General features: G+C 35.2%; 1 protein-coding gene and 1 long non-coding RNA gene across 3 annotated transcripts; one reads left to right on the top strand and one right to left on the bottom strand.

The window, feature by feature from the left end:
* Nucleotides 1–3,584: 3,584 nt before the first annotated feature.
* LOC130460875 (uncharacterized) lies at nt 3,585–9,711 on the bottom strand. The gene is made up of 3 exons (XR_008921060.1): nt 9,329–9,711; nt 7,962–8,051; nt 3,585–3,665 (listed from the first exon to the last, which is right to left on the bottom strand). It is a non-coding gene; the product is annotated as an uncharacterized lncRNA (long non-coding RNA).
* Nucleotides 4,170–7,375, top strand: LOC110784420 (uncharacterized). Of its 2 annotated transcripts, none has more exons than XM_021988880.2 (3): nt 4,170–4,537; nt 5,078–5,249; nt 6,834–7,375. In XM_021988880.2, exons 1-3 carry the CDS (start codon nt 4,485–4,487, stop codon nt 6,975–6,977), a joined length of 369 nt encoding a protein of 122 aa, XP_021844572.2. In that variant the 5' UTR covers nt 4,170–4,484; the 3' UTR covers nt 6,978–7,375. The 2 variants fall into 2 exon arrangements, 1 of the variants encoding a protein (XP_021844572.2); XR_002532308.2 differs by having other exon boundaries at nt 4,178–4,537; nt 5,078–5,642.
* Nucleotides 9,712–19,515: the final 9,804 nt, after the last annotated feature.

Below are 19,515 nucleotides of genomic sequence, written 5' to 3'. Positions count from 1 at the left end.
TATCTTCAGGCTGATCCTTGATCACATGCTCTAGGTTCCTCACATTACATAAGAAGGTTGGGTTCCCTTTAATGACTAGCTTCACGAGTTCCATTGCCGTGATGATTCCTATGTTCTTAGGCTTACCAAAATGACGATATGACACTACTTTGCCTAGGCTAGACCTTAAGTGAACCTTCTGCTTCTCACAATCTATTTTGGCTTTGAACATGGCTAACCAATCCATTCCTAGAATTACATCTAGCTCTCCTAACTCAAACTCGATTAGGTTGGACAAGAACACGGTCTTGGCTATGGTCAAAGGCACATAGCTATGAATTTTGGTACACTTCACTATACTACAAGTAGGTATGACTATAGGTACTTCAATTGTTTCAGGCTCTTTCAACCCTAGTTTCCCCAAACCATCTACTGATATAAAAGAATAAGTCGCACCAGAATCAAATAGAACTTTAACTAAAACGGAATTAATAGAAAAAGTACCCTCTATGACGTCAGAGGAAGTTTCCGCTTCTTGCCTAGATATCACATTCAACTTTCCTTGGGCAACTCCTTTGTTATAGCCACCTCCATTGGTGTTCCCATTGTTGTTTCGGTTCCCATTCTGCTGTAGGTTTCCTCCAGGCTTTCCATGGTCCTGGTGATTGCCATTGTTGTTGCCATTGGTACCACCTTGGTGATTCCTTTGGTTTCCACCTCCATTTCCCCCATTTTGGTTCTGACTGTTCCGATTATTGCCTTGGTGGTTACCTTGGTTAGGCTTCCCATTCTTAGAATAGCATTCATACTCCCTATGGCCTAACTTTTGGCAGAATCTACAAGTCACTAAGTTTCCATCACAATCCTTTCCAGGGTGATTCATGTTACAGCGCCTACAGTCGTAGGTCCGTACTCCATTCCTTCCAGACTGATTTCCACCACCTTAGTTGTTGCGATTACCACCATTGTTAGCCCTAAACTGGAAATTCCCATTTCCTTTGTGCTTCTTAAAATTCCCCTAATTCTGATGGCTATTCCCTTGATTCGAGCTTCTGCCATCCTTTCTCTTTTCAGCACTACCATTCTTCTTTTTTTGTAACCCATACAGGTGAGCAGCTTTTCCGTACAGGGTGTCTAATGAGGTAAAGGTCTCTCCCGACAACAACAGCTGTAAGTCCATGGTTAAACCATTCTCAAATATTTGAGCCCTGAGCTCTTCCGTTGCCACCACTTCAGGTGCAAACCTAGACAAATCTATAAACTTAGAATAGTATTCCGTCACAGACAGACCCCCCATTTTGAGTTCAATGAACTCCTGCGCCTTTTGCTTCTTCAGATAAGGTGGGTAAAACTTGTTCCTTAGTGCAGTTTTGAATGCTTCCCACCCAAAGTTAGGTGTGGCTCTAAGGGTATTCTCACATCGTTGCCACCATAAATCAGCTTCACCTCTCAGGTAGTAAAGTCTTGATCATTAGGATCATCCAAGTCATCTTCCGGATCCGAGTCTTCATCCATAGCCTCATCATTTTGCTGTGGCTCGCTATCAACCACATTGTTCTCTTCAAGCTCATCTTCAGATCCACTGGATATCTCAATGGTTGATTCAGGAACTATAGCATTAGGATTTTCAATCTCTACCACATCATCATCACTATCCTCCTCAACCTCACTAGCTTGCTCATCATGGATCATGCCATCCTCACCATCACTTTATATTCCTCCATAGCCCAAACCTAGACCCGCAGAATACTTCCCATCCTCATATCTATTTTCCGCAACCTCTAAGATAGTAGCAAGAACCTCAGAATCATACTTCCACCTACCATCACTAGTCCCATATTTGTACCAATTAGGGGCCATCACCAAAATGCATGTCACTGAACTTGTTCTTGAGGTCTATGTAAGGGTTCTTATCGGGCAAACAATGTATAGCCATACTAGCCATCATATCTTTGTGCCTAAGGTGGGGCATATCCTTGGTCGAAGACAAATAGTCACAAGCAAACACGATCTTCTGAACATACATGCGAGGAATCTCATTATCCATCTTCTTTAAGTATCCTAGACTGGTGAACTTAGAAGGTAGCATCCTTAATTCCTGAAAATTCACAACTAAAAAGTCTTACTAACGCGTTTCCATAGAAATTCCAACCCCAAAAGGATACAATAAATAGTTCGTGGAGCCATACAATTTTCAATGCACAAATATACGCTCAACATGAAATATGATGCAATTAATCACATAAAGCAAGATAAAACATGGTTAGAACATATACATCGCAATTAATAATCCACATAATCACATAAAATGCATACTTAAACTAATATACCCTTCTTAGTCTACCCATTTCTCACTTGAAAATAATATTAATTTTCGAAATTAATTAAGAAATAACTCCTAACTTAGTTGAAATTATTTAAACTAGTCTTATATGCACGCTATGCGTGCGGGAGCATTAAAAAAGTGCGTTATTACATCAAATGACCGCACATACTCGCTCCATCCTAATTTAATTGTCGCAATATGATTTTCACGGAGTTTTCTACAATAAGTTATTATTTGCTAGTCTATATTTTATAAGAATGAGAGATATTGGAGAAAATGAGACCCTAACTTTTGATAGTTGGAAAAAGATGTAATAAACTTTATTGGCTCCATAACATAAAAGGTAACGTGAAAATGAAATTGGGACGGAGGGAGTAATAAGCAAGGAAATTTGTTCACAACATTTATCTAAAGAAAAATTTGACATAATCTTTATTAAAACAACATCTAAATAATGCAAAAATGTAATAAGCGTGCCCTTACATCACAAAAATAAATCTAAATTGTATTATCAAAGTCATACATAATCTATGTGGATTTTTAGTAGTATTGAACATATAAATACAACCATTTTACAGATATATAACACCATTCAAGAGAAAGCAAATAAATATTCTGAACTTTCAAAAAAAAATATATATATATTTTGAAAGATTAAAGCCCAGATAAATAGTTCAACAATGAAAAAAGAATCCGACCCTAATGCCCTATTTCTGCAGAACTCCTGTGAGGGGGTGTTGGCTTCGGATTACCTTTTGAATTCCTACAAAAATCTTCTATGCAAAAACTGCCTCAGCCTACTAAAACATCATATATATCCCTTGGTTTATAAATATTAGAAACTCCAGTAATAAATACTTCTTTTTGTTTTCTTCAGATAGAAAACTGGAAGTTGAAGCATCAAGAAATCAAAAGCATATTTATCAAGGTGTACCTGCAACTTTGGGCGGAGTGCCTCGAGTGGTCCTTTGGGTTTCTGGCCTCCTTTCTATTTGTATGACAATAAGAATATAGAGAGACGGATGAAAAAGATTAGATGATCAGCCCTAAATAAAGACCACTAAAATCAATTGATGAAAACTATTGGCAGTGTGCAAGACTGAAAGGGATTCAATTCATGTACCTTTCCCGATGCCCAATAAGCACAATAAAAAAATGCATGTTCATTGTCCTGCAAAAGGATGCAATTGTTGTAAAATGTTCTATAGAATTCAACGCAGAAACGAATTATCATCTAACCATTTATTGTTAGTATGAGACAAAGAGTAATGAATTCTTGCCTTCGAAATTAGTGGCTTCTTCTTTGGAAAAATCCTTTCATACTTACGAAGCCGAAAGTAGAGGAGAAAGATCGAGAAGCCTGCAAAAAAAAACAGGAAAAGAAAATGAAGCACCAACTAATCTAAGTATCCAAATATCAGGAAAATATAGCTGCATAGCAATGATCCAATTGGGGCAGTTGGACCCATATATTCCACATTAAGTCCCCTACAATCAAAAATTTGTGCCAGAACAATCTTCATTAAGAAAAACAGCTCAAATGAAAATATGTAATCATATCCAGACACATATTCACAACTACAAAAGTTGGAATAAGTAACGCTAAATAGAGTACGGTTAAGTGTGTTAAGCGTTTCATAAGATAATAGAGTACGGTTTTCTCTAATAACAGTTCTATGGGGAGAAAGAATAGAGAACGGTTACGACACTTAACCGTTTCATATTTTTTACCATAATAAAAAATAATTTTATTTAATATATACATGTGTAGTATGAGTAAAAATCAAAAACATATAGAGCTGTGTTTTAAATCTTTGATACAGGCGTACTATATTCTCATTTAAAAAAAAAAAAAAAAAAAAAAAACTAATGCAGCAGCAGACTAAATAAATCAAACCGTAAAATCAAAAACCTCCCGCAAACCAAAATCTCAAGCAAAAGTGCAAAACCAAAACCTTAACATTCTACTCTATCCTTTCTAACAAAACCCCAGAATCCAATCTCCTGGAAAACTTAGACCAGATCACCGCTGCACCACCAGATCACCGCCGCACTACTGTACCGCATTATTGTTCGTTGGCCCCCCTCTCCCTCTCCCTCTACTCAAAATCCCCAATTCGTCTAGCGCTTTCCGGCGACTTTTAGGGTTTTGCGTAAAAATTGAATCACACTGCGTCGAATGGCAGGAGCTAGATCTTTGTTCTTTGGATCCCCTCTCCTTCTCTCTCCTTTGTATGTTCACCGGTCTCTTCTGTTTTTCCTTACTATATTCGATTTGTAAAGGTCATTTTTTGTTCAATTACCTTCTCTTTGGAATTGAATTTGAATATTGGATGATTGTAGAATTAAAAATTTCGAACGCTTTGAATTTTTGTGCCACTTGAATTTCAACAATGGTGCAGTGTGAGAATTAGGTTTTCGTTCCCTCAAAAAAAATTTGGTTGACAGATTGTTGTTTATTTAATTATGTTTTTTTTTTGTTGGAAATCATCTAGGTTTGATATAAATTACGCAAGTTTGTGGTTCCATTGGGATTTTTTCTATGGGTTATTCGCTACTTGTATATCTGAAATTGTAAATTTAAGGTAGGTAAGTCATTTAAGTTAATTTTCATTTTGTGATTTCTATGTTATGAAACCATAATTTCGTCCAAGGTTATTTGATTTTGTAAAAAGTGACGAGTACTTCTTAGTTTCCAATTGTTCTCTGCAATTTGTGTTTAAACTTGATTAATTAGTTTACTGAAGACTTTTGTGGGTTTGTTTCCTTTAGGGCTGTTTTATATATCAAGAAAGAATTCAACTTGCAGAGTGCACCAACTTTGGAAGGCTTAATTGTGACTATGGCACTAGTTGGAGCAACTCTGATCACAACATGTTGCGGACCGATTTCAGATCGTGTTGGTCGTCGCCCTATGATGATTATCTCATCTCTCTGTTACTTTGTTAGTTCCTAAATAATTTTGTGGTCTCCTAATAATTATGTTATACTCTTGCACCTTCTATTGGATGGTTGAGGAAATTGGTAGTAGTCACTCTTGTTCCTCTTTATATACCAGAGACAGCTCCAACTGAAATAAGGGTTTCATTGGACACACTTCCTCAGTTCACTGGTTCTGGTGGAATGTTTGCCGCGAACTGTATGGTTTTTGGAATGTCACTAATAGGAAAACCTAGTTGGAGATTGATACTTGGGGTTATTTTAGTTTCATCCAGTATTCATTATATATTAACTGTATTCTTCTTGCCCGAGTCTCCTCGTTGGCTTGTTAGTAAAGGAAAAATGAATGAGGCCAAAAGGGTTCTTCAACAATTGCGAGGCAGGGATGATGTCGATGGTGAGTCCTCTGCTACTTCTATAGTTCCATTGGAAAATTTTGCTTGTACAACTTAAGCCCCTTAAAAAAATTCTGCAATTTTATGGGGAATGACATTTACTGCATTGTTTTTTACTTCCTGTTCGAGGAAAACAAGCATGATAGCAAAAGATATATTTAATTAGGCTAACAGTTGAGAGTTCAGTGAACTATATATGCTTAACTACTGAGCGAAAATGGATGTGCATGTTAATGTTAGACAAACCAAAACAGATAGTAGGATGGTCATTATGAAGTAAAGGGAGTATGATTGTTTGGAAATTGATTTTGTGGGTTTCATTCTTCCTTTCAGAGATGATAACTAACATTAAGTAGAGTTTGAAGAGAGAAAAGAAAACATGGATTTGAAAACATGGATTTGAAAACATGATGCATCTATCTTTTGTTCATATTGCAATTCGGTCAAGCTGCAAACCAATAACTCTATCCCACTCACTGTCATTTTCTGTCTCATCTAAACCAGGGAAGATTGTTTCTCCTTTCTTTCCGTCTTGAAGTCTTATTTCATCTAATTGTTAGTGAGTATGATTTAGACTCACATCTCTCTAAACTTTTACTTAGTGTTAGTTCTTCAGGTTGGATTATGATGACTATGTAATACTTTGATCTAAGAGATTTTTATTAAAACCTACTTATATTTTCTTGTCTTCTCCTTAAAAAAAGTCTTGAAAATGAAAGCAATGTTTGGAAATTGATCTGAAACAGATAGTTGATTGAAAATTGAAAGGTAAAGCAATGTGATGTAATTTACATTTTCTTTGATAGTTTGATGGGTATTATAAAGTTGTGATGTGGGCTAGCTTTGCTATCACCTCTTAGTTTTTTCTGATAAATCTGACAGGTTTGAGACATCAAATCCCTGTACTTGTTCCATAAGCAGCCTGCTTGATACTAATTCATGTCACTATTTCAGCAATCATGATAGCTAGGTTTAATCGTATAGTCAACAGTCTTAACACGAAAAAATACTGGCAATTTGAGACTTAAATCCTTAAGTGATAACCCGTGCTGTTGTTTGTCTGGACTTCTGTCTGCACCTCCCTGCAATCCTGTTGCTGTTTTTGTATTGCTTGCCGCATGTTCTTTGTTAAATACTATTTCTTCTTGCTATCATGTTCATTTATTACTCTTACATTTAAACTTGTATTGTAGTATTTTAACAAAGCTCCCACGTATTTTCAAACTACGATTGACGAGCTAAGGGAGAGGTGGATCTCATACGTTATCGAATATCACCAATCAAATAACGATGAAGATGAAGATTATGATGACGATAATCTAGTGTACTTAAGCTAGCTCAGGGAGATGGTTACCTCAGTTCAGTCCTGCAGATGAACCTCAGTTCAGTCCTGCAGATGAACTGCCAAGTATACCACCAGTAGACAATTCCACCAATATGGTCCTTGTTCTTGCTGCAGAAGCTGCCATTGTTTTTGCTACACCATCCCTAGTTGCTGCTGCAATCCCCAGTACGTTGCTGCTGCTACAGAAGCTTCAGCTCCTGAATTTTTATTTTTTTTATTTATATTGGATTTTGTTTTTACCGTACCTTAGTGTAGATCGTTTATATTTTATCAATGAATAATAAGATTTTGTTATTGAATGAACACTATTATGTTGTTATTGAATGAAAGTATTTTTGGAAAGATCGTGTGGATATCATTTTTATTTTATCTATTTAAATCTGGTTTACATATAGGACCTAGAATCGTAATATCCCTAAAAAAAGGTAGAATATAGAACGGTTGTCTAAGAAAATTGCTTTCTATCATAATTTAAACAGGAAGTATATAGTACGCCTATGTACGTAAGATGTTCTGTATCTCAATATTTAACAGGAAGAATAGAGGATGATTATGTACGGAAGGCGCACTTTATTATAGAGTATAGGAGACGGTTATGTACGGTAACCGTTCTATATTCCTTCCTCATTTTCTGATTTTAGGAAGGGAATAGAGGACGTTTATCTCTTATAACTGTACTTTATGACTAGGTATATAATACGCTTCGTTTAACCGTTTTATAAACTTTATAGCGCGCTAAGTTGAAGAACGCCTCTAAGGCGTCCTATAAAGTGTATTTCAACAGTACTCTATACCCTTTTTGTAGTAGTGATTTCAGCTTCAAATCCATATAATTGTAAACTGTTGTCACATTTCCAGTTCAGATTAGTGACTAATAAAATTCGGATTGTAACTTCTAAATTACATTATCAATGGGACTATTAAAAAAAGGAAGAAACAATAATGAAGTGAAATTGTAGAGTAAAATTGAACTCACGGGATTAACTCCACATTTCCTAATAGCTGAGCCGATTTGAAGCGTTGAATCATACACCTCTTTATAACTAAGCCACTCATAAGGACCCGCCTACAAAATAAAAAAAATAAAATGCCATTGTAAAATGGCAAGTATGTTCATAATAATTAAAATAAATGCTAATTATATATCCTAATCAATTGATTCTAATAACAGTGGGGCACTGACGTCCAAAACCTCAACTTTTGCATGATAAACAGGAGCAATTGCACATAATCAAGTAGTTAATGCATGGAGTAACGGAACAATTTCATTGATCTCAAATATCTTACAATCAAATCTAAGAATTTCATTTGTAGTTTGTACCTTTTTTTTGTAATAATCTAAGACACCAATCAGAATAATATCGGGGGTGGAGATGAATAACATCTTGCACCTAATGATAACCCCTTGAAGAACGCAAAGATAAATGCTATCTTATGATATCAGCTTTTATATCAGCTCCATAATTGACAAACTTATAATATGATAAGGAAAGCAAATGTTGAGGGGGAGGAAAATGGAATTAACCGCAAGACTTCAGATTAGATATGTAGATCCTCAATCATTAACTATTCTTGAACCATGTCCGGTTTGAGTTGAAAATACTAATTGAGGGGCTTGTAATGAACTTTTAAGAGTAATTTGGCATAAGATAGTTACGCATATAATGAAAACTAATGAAGAAAAACAAATGTTTGTAAATGGAGATGCCTGTGGCGTAATTCATGTCAAATCACACACAAAATCAATTAACCAACACCCCAAGCTAAATCCTCATACCAAAACAGATCGCTAAAGTAAAGGACATGTGAAGGAGGTTAAGCTTTTTTCTACCCATTCCATGCCCTTTCCATCAAAACAATGAACGAATTCAGAGTCCGTAAACACAACCAAATTAACCAATGACCACTAAAACAAAAGGAGCCAATATATGCTCAATCGACATCACCAGATAAACAATGCAATTAAATTTCTCAATTGAACAAACAGTAACACAAAATTAAGAATAAGATAAAATGGCATACTGTAACCAAACCCAAAAAATATTTCTCAAAACTACACCAATTAACGGCAAAAAATATGAATTTAACAACAAATTTCACTAAACTATATCACCTTTTCTTCAATTGGACAAAAAACCCCTTTCAAGAAATCAGGCAAAGCAAATTAAAAAGATTGGAATTTTCACCTCATTTCTGAAATGGGTCCCCGAACAAAAACCCCAGAAAACTCAATAGTTTCTTACATTTTAAAGCAACCCCATAAAAAAATTGGGAGAAAATCAAAATTTACAGGTAACCCAGAAAAAAAAAAAAAAACTACCCAGATTGAAGTTGGATAATTACCAAACTCCATATCACTAAATTCAAACGAACTGCTAAGAGTGTGCGTCAAAGGAAACAGATCCAGACTTCTAGAGCGACCTCCACGGTGGCGATGGGATCTACACGAACAAAGCTATCGCCGGCGGGAAGTTGAGCATTGTTTATTTTGTGTAAACGTTGAAAGAGATATCGAGGGAGAGATGATTCTAGTCAGTTCAAACAATGGTGATTGCGGAGATGGCTCATAGAGTGAGGAGAAATGGTTGGAACGACAATCACTCACCCCATTAGCAAATCAATGACAGGTGAATAAAGAAACGGAGAGGCGGAGAATATTATGGAGTAAGAGCGAGAGAGGAGCGGGATACCAAACAGAACGGGGAGAATAATGCCGAACAAAGAATAATTAAATTTAGGGTTGAATAGAATTGTGAAAGTGCAGAGGGTAGTTTAGTCATTTCAAAAGGGTACACCAAAAGTTTAGTTACTATATTACGCGCAGCTGTTCCTTTATATAATAGAGATTAAAATCGAAAATTAATAAGAATTATTGGTTAATTAAATAAATAAATAAATAAATAAATTTCGGATAAGAATAAAAGAAAAATCCGAAAATTAAAATAAAATAAAATAAATTCGAAAAATACTCGAATAAATAAATAAATAAATAATTAAAATAATTCGGATAATTAAATAAAAGAATTTCCGAAATTAATAAAATAAATTCGAATTTAATTCGAAAATTTCGAAATAAAAAAAAAATTCGGAAAAACTGATTAAATTAAATAATAATCCTACTTTTCAACTTATTTCAAACGACCCATAATAATTAATATTTGACCCTTAAAATATTGAGTACTCAAAATAATACGTTTTGACTTTAGGAAAATAATATTTAAAAATCCTAAAGTTCCGCATTAGTCTCCGATTACCACTTTGTAGTATTGATTACTACAAAGAAGGAATGAAACTAAGCTCTAGTATACCACTTTGTAACACCCTAATAATTCTTTGCTTTTATAAAATCATTTTCCAACTTAAAATAAAAGAATTACAAAAGCATTACCGCCACCGTGATACGGTTAATGCAATTACCAGAATTACGCAACGGAATTTAATGTTAACTAACTTTTAAAACCATAATTAATGAAATATTGAGGCCTCCTACAATTTGGAACCATAATGGCCCAAAAACCAAAGTATAAATAGTTTAAATACGAAAACATAATTCCGAAAACATGCGAAAACATTCCTTAAGGCAAGCCACATGATTCAAAATACGAAAACATGCAAGTTTCTCGATCATCCCAAGCCACATGATTCCCATCTACCAACCTGCTATTTTATTCTACTCCCCATCAATGCAAGTGCAAATGATAGATCATCATAGGGTCATTAAGACAAAGGCCATGACCAAAACACACAAAGCACGTAGTCAGCAAAAGCTGAGTACTCACAAGAATAGAGTGAATGAAACTAAAACATGCATCACTCACTAAGTACTAATCAACATGCAAAAGCCATATAATAAATAACAACCAATCATGAATACAAGACTCGACTCTTGACTCGACGCTTTACTCACAATTTAATAGAATAAGCTTCGAACGTGCCAAAGAGAGTTCCATAAAGGAAAAAGGTGATGGAAGCCAACCATACACCAAATAATAAATAATAAATTCGGGCCATACCGAGTGTCGGGCCATACCGACGGAATTCCTGCGCATATTATAAATGAAACAACGTCCTGTATCATTAGTAGGAGTACGAGCTTTCCGGCAAGACTCTCCCCATTGTTCATACTCAAGGTATATACGTTCCAAGAGTTTTGAAGCTTGTTCTGGTTGCACTTTACGTTTATTAATATTTTATTAAAGGTGAACTCAAGACTCAACAATGTACATTCATACAATTAATAAACAACAACCAAAACAATCTTATTTTAATGTGTTAGGACTTGTGATCAACCAAGCAAGACTCTTGTGAAATTACTACCATGTTCCTCCTAACCAAAGTGAGACTCCACATCATGCACATTAACATGAGGGTTGTGCCCTTGCACGACAAATCCTAATTCATTTCATACATATAATTCCCAACTGAACCCTACATGTGCGGTGGTTTACACGAGCTAACCCTTCACATGTGGTAAAATAAATAGTACAACGAGGTACGAATAATTGGCTCAAAGTATGCTAGACATCCCGTACAATAGCATACAAATAAATAATCCATCCCTTGCATGTGAAACAAACCATACATGCATAAATATTGAACAACATGATTGACAATGAAATCCATACTCATAATAAACTCAACATGCTTGTTCAACCAACAATTCAATAATTCCAATAACATTAATCCACATGATCGTTCACCAAAGCATATATGAATCCACATAATATAATTCACATCATCAACAATCATGTAATGTCATTGACAAAATGGTGTGGTCGCCCTAGACTTGTACGTACCTTGAATACCTAAGCGTAGGGGCCACTTTGCAATAACGAGCACTCAACTAGAAATCACCTCCTATCATCAATTAAAATAATGAAACTTAAATTATTTCCATGTTCATTAAATTTCCAGCAACTTTATAAAATCTAAAACCTCATTTTAAACTTTAGAATTCAATCGTTTTTCAATAATATAATCGTCTCAATTTGCAAAATCAAACCCTTGTACGAAAACATACTTTTTCCCCTTTAAAATCAATAAAAATCAACACTTTAAGCCTTTATTCAAATCTGAAAATATAATTGATTATCATAATTAAAATCATCACATAATTATGCTAATTAATTGACTCATTAGGGCTAGGTTAAACCCCTAACTTGAAAATCCCAATAAAACTAATTTATTATCATAAAAATCAATTCTTTATTCAATAAACAAATCTGAAAATTCGTCCTTTAATAATTAAAACAAGCCTAATGAATCACAACACGCAAATCCTCAAACCACGTTATTCATAATCGGTTCCCAGCATTTTAACTACTCAAAACAATATTAATATTATAATTTAAAATACGGAATTGAAATAGAATAGGCAAGGAAGAAGAGAATTATACCAATCCGGCCTATAGCACGGAACAACCACGAATTAATGTGATTGGGCGAAAAGAGTGAACAAGAACGAACAAAACACGAACAACACCACACACACACACACGCACAACTTGTGTACGGGTGCGCGCGTCGATGAAGGGGAGAGGCAGCAGCAGCAGCGCGCTGGGCGCGCGGGATGGATGGGCGAGGGCGCGAGGTGTTGGGCGCTGTGCGCGAGAGAGAGACGAGAGAGCGAGAGGGGGTGCTGGGCACTGGCGCGCGAGAGAGGGCGAGAGAGCGAGAGGGGGTGCTGGGCGCTGGCGCCCGAGAGAGAGCGAGGGAGGGAGTGCAGCGCGCGCTGGGGCGTGAGGCCGAGCAGCACGACGCAACAGCAACACGAAGGCACGAGCACGGGGCTGTGCGGGCGTGCGGACGAGCCGAGCAAAAGAGGAGAGAGGAAGAGTGATGGCCAAGCAAAGCAAAAGATAGGGTTTATGAGATTTTAGGGGCTCAATTAATGATGAGGAGTCCTATTTATAGGCTCCTTATTTTCAATGGGGTAGGCTTAGGGAAATAAATGATTGGGCTAGCTTATGACTTCAATTAAATTCTTTTGATTGGGCTCGTTTAATAAAACGAATTGGACTTTTTATTTAAAACCCGAAGCCTTTAAAAATCATTTGCAACCCATTTAATTTCCCGACTCAAAAATTAAATTCGTTTCGTAATTAATTAAAATAATAAATATTCTAATTAATTAAAATACATTTAAATATTATTTAAATGCTAATTAATCGTAAAATGCTTTATAAATATAATAAAATATACTTATAAATATTATAAAAATACGAGGTATTACAATGTGGGTCATTCATGATAATGAATGGGTGAATGGTATATATTGTATATGTATTGTTTTGCAGGTTATTGAAAGTGACTAGTATGGCCCAAATAGGATAGAAAATATGGTATGCGTACCATTAATTTGAATGAAATATTGGTCTAAAGTACCAAATTTTATTGCTTTTAAATATGGTTTGCTTACCATCAAATAGTTGTAATTAGTTTAATTATAGCTTATCCTATTTGAAGAAAATGGCGCCTCCCATGGTGAAATTCAAGACGGAGTTTCCAATCCATTTTCAAGACGGACTTTGAAGTTGAAGCTTCAAGATGAAGTCGGGCCATACTAGATCACATTTATATCTTATGCATGTTTAAGTTATTTATTGCTTTTAAATATGTCTTCATTATGCATGAGATTATGGCTTGATTATGTTGCATGATTAAGGATTTTAGTTCACTTAAAATCTAACCAACAAAGTAAGAGCCTTAAGTTCCAAACTTAAAAATTGAGTTAAAAGGTGCCATGCCAAAATAACACTTACTTGGATAACCTTTACATCAATCTTAGTAATAGTTTTCTGCCATAGCTAGGTGTTACTTATTGATTCTAAAGGGGTAAGGTACACAAATAATTGTGAGTACATGTTAGTTTTGGTGAAACTCAACCATATAAGTAAGGAGTCCTTTTATGTCGTGGAAAATTCGATAGGTTTACCTAATAAGTTCTTAGACGTACCTATCAACCAAGAGTAGCTTCTAGACTATTAGCAAAAGGCTTTTGCTTACCTAAAATATTTTAGAATTGAGTCAAAATACATAATGTGCTTAATTCTTCAATGATTTAAGGATCTTGGGGAATCATTTTATTCACACCTGCCGGAACAATAAATTCGAATAAAATGCCAATGACTTCTTTAAATTGCATGATTGCTTTAATTTTCAAGTTATTACTCATGATAAATGTTTAGACTTTGCATGCTTCAATGTATGTTTTAATTATTGTTTTATAATTATATATCTTGCACCGCAGTAAATCCTTTTAGAAAGGTAACAGTAAATTTCCTCGATTGGTAGTGACTCCAAGAACGATTCACGGAAATGAGAGAAATTGAGCAATATAAAATGTACGTTTCTTTTAGCGACTTTTATGGTTGTTTTCGAGTATCATATCAAAGTCGAATGGCAAACCGATTGGTGCTTGTGAATTCAAAATACAATGTAGTTTTGAGATCATAAAGCATTGAGTTTAAACGCTCAGCTTTACCAATGGTGAACAACCTAAAATCTTTTTCCATTTAATTCTCGAATGAGTCTAGACCCTAGACATTCGAATAGATCGATGCTTAGAGAACGTTAGAAGCTTCTGGTAAGATCATCTAGTTGAAACAAAAATATTCAACATAAATGGTAAGAACTTTGTTGGAATGACATTGGACATGTCTAAACAAAGTATAAAAGTCAACACTAGAAAATTCAATTCTTAAGGCTATTAGAAAAGGTACAAGAAATAGGAAAATAAAGGAACAAATGAAAGGAATTTACAATTCCGTTTCTACCTATAAGTTTATGTTTAAAGAGAAGTGACCTAGCAATCAAACTTCCTTGGTATCATATACCGCTTGAGGTTCTTACTTCGGTAATAACTCAAACAATGGAAGCTAGCTAGGATACACTAATGATCTACAAGTGGGAAATGAAGCATGGAAATGCTACATTAGTTGTAGGGTCATCTAGTTTGTTTTAAGTCCTTTCAAGGCTGGAACTTAATGGCTATTTTGTTCCATAATCAGCATACCTAAATTTCTGCTTCAAACACAGAAAGACTCGCAATCAAGAAATGTTTGTTTATTTGAATGAAATGGTCATTTACGGGTTGAGTCAATATGCTTGATTAAAGCAAACAAATCTTTAACAATAAAGAACTTTACTAAGTTCAAATCAACCCCTTGAATTGAGTTGCACTAATCTTTGGCATTGTTGCTTAGACCATGTCAACAAGTTAACATTCAAAAGCTCTATTTTATGGACTTTTGAAAGTTGATTGACTTCTAGATCAATTCCAGACAAGCTAGTCTTACTTGTTGAAAGTAACAAAAGATATGAACTATTGTTAGAACGCCTAGACGATAGAGTTCAAAGCTAAAGAAAGATTTTATGACTTTATTATTTCACCTAAATTTGAGTGAATATTGGTTTATTTACTCAAAGTGATATAAGTTTGAATCTGTTTGGCTAGTTCAAAGATTCAGAAGTATAAAATCCACATGGCAAGAAATCATAAAGATCTAGGATAGATCATGTTGATGATTAATTGAGACAAAAAATGATCATCAATGATTGTGTTGTAATTTCACGATCTAGCTCCATAAGATATGGCATATCTAAGTTGGAATGATTGAAGTCAATTAGTATTTGATTCGATCAATCATGAATCATAAAGACTTTTCCTATAATTTCTAAAACAAAATGCTCAACTACCACCAAACTAAACCAAATAGGTCAAAGCTATTGAAAAGTAATTTCAGAATATCTTTTCAATAATATATATCTAAAGAATTGCTAAACTCAGTGGGAGCTAAGAGTTTGTTATTCAACAAACTAAGGCCCAAGAGTAGATATATGTTTCATTGTGATTTATTCAAATGAGACACAAGGGTATTGTTTCTACCACGAATTTTTGAGAACATAACGTTTGTTTGCTCGAAATAATGTCCTTTTGGAGATTCATTTCCAAAATGACAAGTGGGAGAAAATAGACCTCGAAAGTCTTCGAGGCGAACAACAAACTTAAACGGACATTCCGGAGGCTTTTTGAAGTTCTTTAGAAAATCCGAACACGTGTTCTTTAAGGACTTTAGAAGTGGCTTTAAAGAATAGACATCTCTTAGAAGACTTTACAAGTGCTTCAAGGAGAACAGAATATTCAAAAGACTTTGAAGTATCTATTGATATTATATTGTTTGATGTTCTATACCCAAGTAGGCATAGAGTTCAAGTCACTGAAACTATGAGATTCTTCTATTAGATAGTGAAGAAACATGGTGTTCAGTTCACTGAAGCTATGAGATTCTTCTAATAGATAGTGAAGAAACCTACAACTTAAAGTCAAACTATTATCATGTAGATTAATGAGTTTGTGGACTTGTAAGAAAGCTATGACGAAACCTAGATTCCCTAAAATGGTTAGAGGCCATATATAGACTTAATGTTTAATTGGTTAAAGCCCATAAAAACATACTCAATGTTCAGATGACAAAATTGAAATTTTGTTGATTTGCAAGAATGATTTACATCTATTGGTTGCAAATTGGTTTTAAGGATAAAACCATCAAACATGGAAACAAAGCTAGGTTAGTTGCTAAAGGTTACAAGAAAATTCATGGCATGGATTGTGTTGAAACCTCAAGCATAATCGTAATGCTCAAGTCTATAATTCAAGCAATGATTTCATATTGGTACATATGGCAATTGGATGACAAAACATCTTCCTCAATCAAATGTTGGAAGAAACTATGTACATGGAATGTCATAGGATTTGTGGATCCAAATAAATACTTGAAAAGGAAAGCTAACTTATGAAATCTAAGTACAGATTTAAGCAAGCAATTGGGAATTAGAATTGTATTTTAGTGAAGCTAATTAGGGATGTCAATGGGGCGGGTCGGATGCGGATGTATGTCCCTCCATCCCCATCCCCACCTAAAATTTCGATCCCCATCCCCGCCCCATCACCCATGGCGGGTACAAAATTCATCTCCATCCCCACCCCAACGGGTACAAACTAAAATCCATCCCCGCCCCACCACCCATCTGGGTATCCATCCCCATCTCATCCCCGCCCCATATCCGCGTCAATACCCACCTTGTTTTTCTTATTTTGCCAACATTATGGAAAAAAGTAACTTCCATAACAAAAAAATTCAAACACATAAAATTAAAAGTCTTACCTTAATTCATAATATCACATACTACAAGCCAATCCAAACGCATAAAAAAAAATTGTTCAACTTTTTATGTTCTTTAAAATTTTCAATTCACGTAGGGAATGATATTCGGATAGGGTTGACGAGTATCAAGCGGGGCGGGTGGGGATGGGGCGGGGCGGGCGGGGATGGGGCGGGTCCAACACAAAATCCACATCCGCCCCATCACCCATGGCGGGTATGATTTTTATACCCATCCCCGCCCCATCACCCGCCAAACCTTCCTCCATCCCCGCCTACTTGGGGTGGATGCGGGGCGGGTCTCCTATAAAACCCGCCCCACTGACATCCCTAAAGCTAATAAGTATTTTAGTTTCATAAAATGTACATGATTCTTATAGATATATAAGAAGTTTAGTGGGAGTACGTAAAACATAATTGGTCATATGTGTATCACACACATATCTCTCTATTGTAAAATAACATTCGAATGCTAATGACTTAGATTTGAAACTCTTCATCAATGATGGACCATGGCGAAACTTAGTACATATTGGGTATTAAGATCTATTTACAAAGATCTTATAATATTGTTTTGGATTAAGTAATGGCATTTACTAAATCAAACAAGAAATACTCCATTGGAGATATTCGACCCATGTGAATAAATCTAAGTAAAGAATGTTTGAACTATTTATAAGCATTTACTAAGTTAAACATCAAAGGATCTGAATAAATTCTTAACCTATATTATATGTCAAAGAATTTAGCTGGATTTAGTATCTACTGAAATTGAATGAGCTAAAGTTACATGAATAGAATTCAATTGGGAAGTATTCTGCAAAGAATTTATCATGTATGATATAATATGAGGATTGCCAAAAATGTATCGTATGGCTTTAGGCATGACGAACATATACCAATCTTTATTGATCTAAGTGAAGATAAACTAGATTGAGATCAAGAAAAACTTATGGTACTTGAAAAAGGACATAGGAATAGTTTTTGATTCAAGGAAATAAATATATGCTAAATATTGATGCTACACACATAAACACTGGCAAAGGATCAAGCAAGATTCCTTTGGAGTTAACCATTGACAAGGACGAGCTAAAGAGCATTGTGTTTCGAAATGGCAACATGGATTGGAGACCATGAGTTGTTGCGTGGGAAATTCAAATAATAATTTCTATGTTCTAAGATACAGCTGGAAAGTCTTCCACATATCCGTGAACTGCTTGGATAAGTAAATACAAACCAAAGCATCACTAGCAACCTATACAGTTGAAGTAAAAGTACTTATTGCCTAAGAAGCAATAACACAGGGTTGTTTATGTTAAAGAGTTCTTCGCTGAACTTGGGTAGATCACATGTCTGTTGACTTAATGGTTCTTCATTGCAAAATGCGTAGAACCACTAATGTAGCAAAGAAAGACTAGATCACAAATAAACATACTCAAAAGATCTTATCATCATATCTCGAAGAACATTCGAAGAAAAGAATATTAAGATTGGCAAAGCATGATAACTAAACCTATGCAACAAGTGAGAAGCAACACTCACATTGTAGCACTGGAAATCAAGCATAGCTTTGAATTCCATGAACTGTTTTAAAGATGGGTTCGAGGCCCATGGTTGTAGGACATTGAGGTTGAACATTTATCATATATGAAATATGTTTTCATATTCCATTTAATCTTGGTTTAGTATTAAATGATGAGTCCCTCCAATTTGACGATATATTCAAGATAGACTATCAGGACCAGTCCTGTGACTAAGAAATGTCTATCAAGTGCACTTGAATGTCAAAAGTTGAAAATGGTCCCTGGTCGGAGTTTTCTATAAAGATGGACGCATAGAAAACGTTAAACGACTAGAATGCAAGATGACTAGTAGTTCTGTTTCTTGAACTATGTGGACATGGCAATGTCGTAATCATTTGCATAGATACTTACTTTGGGAAAACTAGTATCGGACAGACCTATGAAACTTTACTGTAAGAGATGAAAATCTGTCATAACTAAATTTCATTAAAATTATTAGACACTAATCCTCAATACCTGAGTGATTTGAGATTACTTGCTTGAGAACTGCTTACTTTGACGTTGTCAACCGTCGCACCGTAAAAGGAGGCTATAAAGGCAACGCTTAGGTAATCACCTATCAAACGAAGTCTAATCTCAAGATCGCAAGATTGGGATTATCCTCCCATAAATCGGGATGAGATGCTAAAAGTTGTACAAGGCCACTCGGAGAGCTAGAAATTGTAAAATGCATGGCCGTGCTCAGATGAATCATAGGATATGATTATCTGTTTATTTGATCAGTTGAACTCTGAAACCGAGGAACGCCTCTAGACATAATAAGGATGACAAATCTTACCTTATG

Source organism: Spinacia oleracea, chromosome 5 (assembly GCF_020520425.1).
Source record: "Spinacia oleracea cultivar Varoflay chromosome 5, BTI_SOV_V1, whole genome shotgun sequence".
NCBI classification, from domain to species: Eukaryota; Viridiplantae; Streptophyta; class Magnoliopsida; order Caryophyllales; family Amaranthaceae; genus Spinacia; species Spinacia oleracea.
The sequence above is the reverse complement of the archived record's forward strand: the minus strand, read 5'-3'. Positions and strand labels throughout refer to the sequence as shown.